General features: G+C 48.3%; 1 protein-coding gene across 1 annotated transcript; it reads left to right on the top strand.

The window, feature by feature from the left end:
• Positions 1–3,624: 3,624 nt before the first annotated feature.
• On the top strand, positions 3,625–6,453 carry EI90DRAFT_3065560 (uncharacterized protein). Its single transcript, XM_039060880.1, has 16 exons — positions 3,625–4,008; positions 4,136–4,283; positions 4,342–4,395; positions 4,455–4,472; positions 4,533–4,584; positions 4,655–4,689; positions 4,790–4,814; positions 4,926–4,996; positions 5,114–5,214; positions 5,384–5,443; positions 5,595–5,622; positions 5,706–5,751; positions 5,809–5,845; positions 5,902–6,215; positions 6,287–6,317; positions 6,379–6,453. Exons 1-14 carry the CDS (start codon positions 3,950–3,952, stop codon positions 6,200–6,202), a joined length of 1,035 nt encoding a protein of 344 aa, XP_038913970.1. The 5' UTR covers positions 3,625–3,949; the 3' UTR covers positions 6,203–6,215; positions 6,287–6,317; positions 6,379–6,453.
• The last annotated feature ends 165 nt before the right edge of the window (positions 6,454–6,618 follow it).

The following is a 6,618-nucleotide window of genomic DNA, read 5'->3' as shown; positions in this document are numbered from 1 at the left end:
GCTGAGTAAAAGGTAAGAGCGCGAGGCGAGGGAATTAAGGCAGTCAAGAGTTGAGAGCTTTTAAAAAGAGGGAACAAGGGGAATTTGAATTTTCTCATTGTCAATGTGAAATTACTACATAATTAGCTTGTGGGTGGCACAATACAGTACATGTAATATAAAAACGGTTCGCTAATATTAGAGCCCAGGCAGCTTCGGATGCAAACGTCCACTTCGGGCGCTCGGTTCCTGAGAAATTTGCATGCTGCAATCTGCATCGCGGAGTTGAACGACCCATCCATACATTACTCATGATATTTGCTGACCCTTATTTCGGTGCGATACCCTTTGGTCGATGTGGACTTCCCGCCATTGAACGTTTTAGACTGACCCCCTGACCCAGGGGGGATGAATGAACGATCAGCTTGGCAAGTTACCAATAATATCGGAGACTTGGTTTGCGCTTTCTGACTTCGGAGTGCCAGATCCTGGTTTCGTACTGTGCGTGCATGTATGTATGGCTTGCACACTTGGAAGCCGGATGGGAACAACGGCCAGCAGGCGATATTCCACAAACCGGGATCCAGGGCTTCCAGGGTCAACGTCAGTTGCTCAGCGTTGCAACTAGCCGGCTATTCTTCCTCTAATTGCGGGTTGTTTTCTACAGATTATCTCTAGTGTTTTCGTCCACCCAAAAGCTTGGCTTTTTTTTTGTTGAGCGATCCATTTTAACTTCTCATATCTTTCTATTACAGCAGAGTGTGGAGATATCATTCTGACGGGACTACATGCCTTTGCGTAGACCAATGCCGTATATTCGACACCAATGGCCTTGCGCTCGAGCAGTGTCGAGTTTGTTATTAGCTATATCATTTTTTGTCTCTTTTTTCGGCACTAGTTTCAGTTCATAATAACGTCATTTCCCCCTTCGTTGGCTTTGGGACAAGTGACATATTTGTACACTAGAGCTTAGCTTGAATGATCCGTCTTGGTTTGTGATTAGTGCGCGCTAGTACATGAAGTTCAATTGAAATAAGCGCCAGGTCACCCTTCCTGCTGTTTTCTTGTCGGATGCAGACATCCTCATTCGCACCACTTGGACTCCTACATAGATGACTGGTGCTGTACCCACGGATTCAATAGGTGAGGTTTGAGATTCCATATCTCGTGTGGCACCTGCAGCGCGTGGATTATGGCGTCACGGTCCTCACTCGATCTTAACCTCGAACTCGGTTCTTGTGGTCATCGATAAACTGAGTAAGAGGTGTGGCGGGCGTACTGTTGCTACTGGAATAAGCTTGCAGGCCGACGGCCCACTGCGAGCCCCAAGGTTTGGTACCCCGCTTCGTTGAATCCTTTCAATTCCTTGCTCATTCTATCGTCGACTCTTTCTATGGACACATCCACTTTGGTCATTGCTGATTCTGAGTAGGTGCCTTGCTCTTGGCGACGAAATATCTGGATTGTTTATCGTAGGCCCCGTGATGTCATTCAAGATTGCTAAGGCCTGACTGTCAAGTGTATGCCCTCAAGACATGTTGTGAGGTATGGCTTCGGAACCCAGTGCACCACTCTTGACTCGTCTATACATCTCTATAAGAGACATTGTCCTGGTCTATGTTGATACCGATCCTGACGCGAGGTCTGTGAGCCATTTCCTCTAATTGTCATAACCCGAACATGTATGCACTTCCCAGGACGAACGACACCGCAATCCTTGAACTCGTGGAAGCCTACGGATGCGTCGGTGGAGGGTCTATCCGTATCCTACCAAAAGGCTTCACTGTTGGATTTGGCGGGCCAAGTCAACCTCCGGGCATGGTGCAACATTGTTAAATATCCCTTTGCACACGTTCCTTTCACTCATTCTTCACACTTTCATTATAGCGCTGGGGGGTAAGGTTACCTCATTTATCGAAGCATGCCCGTTCACCTTCTTTCGCATTTTAGACATTCAAGATTGCCTTCCAAGGCTACTTCGCTCATATAATCATATCACCTTCTGACGCCGGAGAAGAGTATTGGGATGTCATCCTAACGGGACTGCGTGTGTCGGACGTCAAAACTACCGCTGTTCCAAGCTCGGAGCTCAAGCGGCATGTGTTCGAACTTGCCGCTGGTGTGCTGCGCAACTTGTAATTCACCAGTTTCGCCATCTTGAGAAACGAATCGACACGATACTGGCACATGGTCGAGTTCAAACCGACGAGTGATGCGTGTAGTATGCGCACTGCAGTTCTGAAGGGCACCTATTGGTAGGGTTCCCCCAGAATAGCGCCAGGGCCGGGACAGGGTGGAGGTTGATGCGGTTGATTGCGGTAGAAGCCGTGCGAGAAGCGATCCTGGATGCACTCAATGGTTGATTTGACGGATTAAAAGCGAGCTTCCCATCGTGTGTGTGCTTAGTTCCCCAACCTTCGAGATAGAGTTGCAGCTGATGTTTATTTATGTAGTGATTGTTCTCCACTCAAACTTATTGACTTGATGATGGTCGGGATGTACACATGACGTGGCGGACATAGTCCTAGGGTGGACAAACTGAACAAGGAGTGATCGAGGTATGAGCGAACGCGTAGCAAGCATGCCACACGTCAGGGCGAGATTCAATGACACAAGGAATATGTAAAGGTGGCAGTTGATTGGATGACGCAAGATAGGTTGAAATCCGCTGAAACCAATGAGAGTTTCTTTGTCAGAGGACAAGAGATGTACGATGATGGCCTCTACTTCGGGCAGCATTAGGGAGCTCCCCTCTACGATCTATCATCCACTGAATACTTCTTCGTATCTATCATTTGTTCGAGTGCTGCGCCTGCGACCTCGAAATTGTTTGCGCTAAACAGCATCACGCTGCCGCACTGAGCCCCCAAGAGATGTAAATCCACAGCCAACTCGATGGAGAGACTTTTGGAGATCATCAACCTTCATGAGGCTCGTTTTCGAAGGACTCTGGCGTAGGAACGAAGGGATATTTGGAGAGAGCGTCAACAAGCCACGGAACTGGTAGGCAAGCCAACAAAGATGTAAGCACAAGCCCGATTGCGAACAGGATATGTATCAACTTGGAGAGCTGCGTCGGAGGCCACAACAGTCACGCCGAACGCGGACGTCGAATAGACCCGCATAGGCACAGGTTCGCAAGATATCTGAGAAATGATAGAGTCCGCCATTGGTTCGCTTTGGGGGTGTTTTCTTTGCAGTTCGAGATGAGAGCTACGGAGGGGGTTTCTTGAACCAGCTGAGCCATAATAATAACCCTAATGGGTATTCAGCGCTAAGGAGGGTTCGTGCGAGTATCGCGTGTCAGCATGCCATCGTTGGGAAGGTTCCCGGAGTGGGCGGGAGTCTTCCACTGGAGAACAACTCGCGTGCGAGTGTTGACCCTGTACTCACTTTCCGTTCTCTGGTGCCCAGGCAGTCAATCCAACCCATTTCAATATCTGTCATCTCGTGCTTGTAATAATCCATGAAATGTGAGTGATTACCAGTCATAGCTCAACTGCGTACGAAACGACAAGTTGGAGGGAAGACCCCCATTATCCATCAAATGAGCCCAGTCTGATGGCGCCATCCCCAACGGGGGAAGGTACAATCGTCCACTCTCAGTGATTGACCAGAGTAACTTGATTCAGTTCACGGCATTATCCGCTCCGACCTCCGAGCAACGGATCGCGGATTGCGCAGCACCTCTGGAATTGCCAGTGGATGATGGTTCACTTTTACTTTGCGGAATAAGATCGGACGCGTGGATCAAATATCAGTAGAGTATCCCATATAAAGGTTTCAAATAGAACTTGAATGGAGCACTCTTGTTCACGACCTGGAGACTAGGAGCCGTATGCCCCTGGGCCCCTGCCCGCATCCCGTCTCCCTCTCACCGCAATGCCTCTGTATCTTTTAACTGGCTTCGTTTGTCCGACCTGTCGATGTACCGCTTTCTGTCTTCCACGAAAAACATCTTCAGACGGCAATGGCAAGCCTGGACGCTTTATTCGGGGCCATGCTCATTGGCGTGATTGTATGCTCAATGTGAGCATTCCCTTCCCTTCTAGCCCAATTTTAGTTAACTGTACATCCACACAATCTACCGTGACGCGTTGCACCTCCGACCAATGGAACATCTTTGCGCATCCATCCTCATCCTGGCGTCGAAAAGCCTCCTCGGTGTTCTCACTGTTCAAGTTTGTAGTTACTATGCTAACTTCAAGAACGATCCGCTATGGATGAAGTTCTGGGTGGCGGCTGCTTATGCGGTCGATGTGTTGCACCAAGTGTTTGGATCCTGGTTATCGTATCGTTATGCCGTGAGTTCAACTCCAATGTCCGCAACTTCCTCATGATCTCATGTCATGGCTTACTTAGGTCAGCCTCTATACTTGTCGACGTTGTCTGGGGGAAGTGCATTGGTCCGTTGGAGTGAGCAACATCTAATTCCTTCACAGCATCCTTTATTAAAATTATCATTGACTTGGAAGGTGGTCGCCTTGCTCGAGGTACTTGTAGCTCAGCCATAGTTTCGTATATCCTAATCTTTTCCCTGTTGAAAATGGAAGCCACTTTCAGCGGGGCTTACACAGCTCTGGTTCGCTCGCAGATTATATCAATGTCAGCCTACTTTCCTCATCCGCCTCCATGCTTCCCCCTGACGAGTTTATTTGGATGTTATCGCAAATAGTCAACAAAAACCAGTTATGGCTCGTGGTTCTGACGGTATGTTCTTACTTGGTTCTTACTACGGCTTTCGCTGAGATACGATTTCATTCCTACGTTTTTGCTCTTCTTCCTCCCTGCCCATGCATATGGTCACTAGGTTGCGCTATCGGTCATATCGATGAGTTTGTATTCCCCCCCCCCCCCCTTTAGCCAATTTGTGAATCTCACTCAATCGGCATCTATATCTTCACTCTTATTTGATGCTTGGGATAATTTACCGGGCGTTTGCACAGTCGCAGGGCTGGCCTCTGCTTCCATCGTATTCCACAGACAATACTTTATCCAGTTTGGTGGTAAAGACGTTGTACGTTTTTCAGTCTCTTCCCAGCCCTTTCCGCCCGAGGGGGGACTGTACTCGACTTTTCGTTTTTCCATACTCTCACCGTGATGCAGAACGCTGATGCTCATGCACTGCATTCAGTGGCATGTAACCATTTGGTTTGTAGCAGGCTTCTTGTGCGATGTCCTTGTTACCGTCCCTGTTGCATGGTCGCTATATCACTCCCGCACGGGATTCCGATCGTGAGTGGTTACTTTTAATTTGTGTTTGCCACCGTCGGTTTGTTTCGATTTATTGGGTAACCCTCACCATGAACCCCGTTTTTATCTTGATTCGCATTCTTTTTTGCTTCCCTGTTCCTTGCTGATCGGATGAAATTCGCTGATGCATAGCTCTTTCATCGCATTGCAGGACAGATCGCTTGTTGACTAGACTTGCCATTTGGATCATCAATACAGGCGCTCTGACTACGTAAGTCTGCTCATGTACCATCTGAGCAACGCATCTCTTGCTGCCATTGCTGCATGAAGGGACCAATTCTTTTTCGCACTTCTCTTCTTCCTTCCATCCGGTTACTGACGTATGTCTCAATTTTCCACGCCGGATATCCCTTTTCACTTAGAACGATCGCTCTCCTCGGTACAGTAGTGGTGAGTTGCTTTTTCCCCCTAGCATTCAGGGGGGAATGGGACTGGAGGCGTAACATCGTTGATGCTGGACCATTCACTTACAGTATTTGGTTTACCCGCATACCCTTATCTACATCTCCCTCCACATCGGTACGTCAAATTATCAGATTTAGGGACTCCGCTTCATCCAATCTCTTTCTCCAACAGTTTTGGCATCATTATACTCAAACTCTCTTGTGGCATTGTGCGTTCAAACTTCTTCCACTCTGCTGTTTCTCATTCATGCGTTCAACACCGTAGCCTCAATCGCCGAGGTCGAGGGATCCGTACGGATTCTCACGTCCACCGGTCAACTAATCTTTATTTGTCGCAGCTGCGCCCCCATCGCACGACTCCTGATGATCGGAGACAGCTGGATGACCTATGGGGAGACCCGTGGGTCGATCCGTGGGGTGATCTTGTCGGTTCTAAGTCTGATAGTGAGGCCCATGATCTAAAACGGGGCATGGGGCCATCACGTACCCGCAAAGGCACGATCGCAAACCCCATTAGTCACGGGGCGATCATGGTGGATATTGTGGAGTTCCAAAATCGGTTGTAGGGTTTGTAGAATGGTGAGATTTTTTATCCTTAGCACTCAGCCAAAATGCCGACCTGCCCCATGGTTATATTGTCCCGACTTCAGTCTGGAGGATGGTTAGCACAAAAGGAATAAGGTATTTTGGACCTATTCCGTTGCTCAAATACATTTTATCTCGCCTAACTTGTCCTCTTTAGGTGGCACATCTATGATGTCTTCATTGAATGTTTGTACTATCAAATTTAGCTGATCCTACGGAGTATAATGTTAAGCGATGCACGTTGCCACCCATTTGTGTCTCCGAACTCTTGGCTCTCCTATCGTTACTATCCGCCGTGCGCATCCTTAAGGTGCTGCACCTAACACGGCCAACCAACAACCCACCATGAAATCACAACTTCCTGACGTTTACGGCTAAGTTTTAAGCGAACCAACCT

This window comes from Cantharellus anzutake (assembly GCF_015039405.1).
Source record: "Cantharellus anzutake strain C23 chromosome Unknown EI90scaffold_37, whole genome shotgun sequence".
In the NCBI taxonomy this organism is placed as follows: Eukaryota; Fungi; Basidiomycota; class Agaricomycetes; order Cantharellales; family Hydnaceae; genus Cantharellus; species Cantharellus anzutake.
The sequence above is the reverse complement of the archived record's forward strand: the minus strand, read 5'-3'. Positions and strand labels throughout refer to the sequence as shown.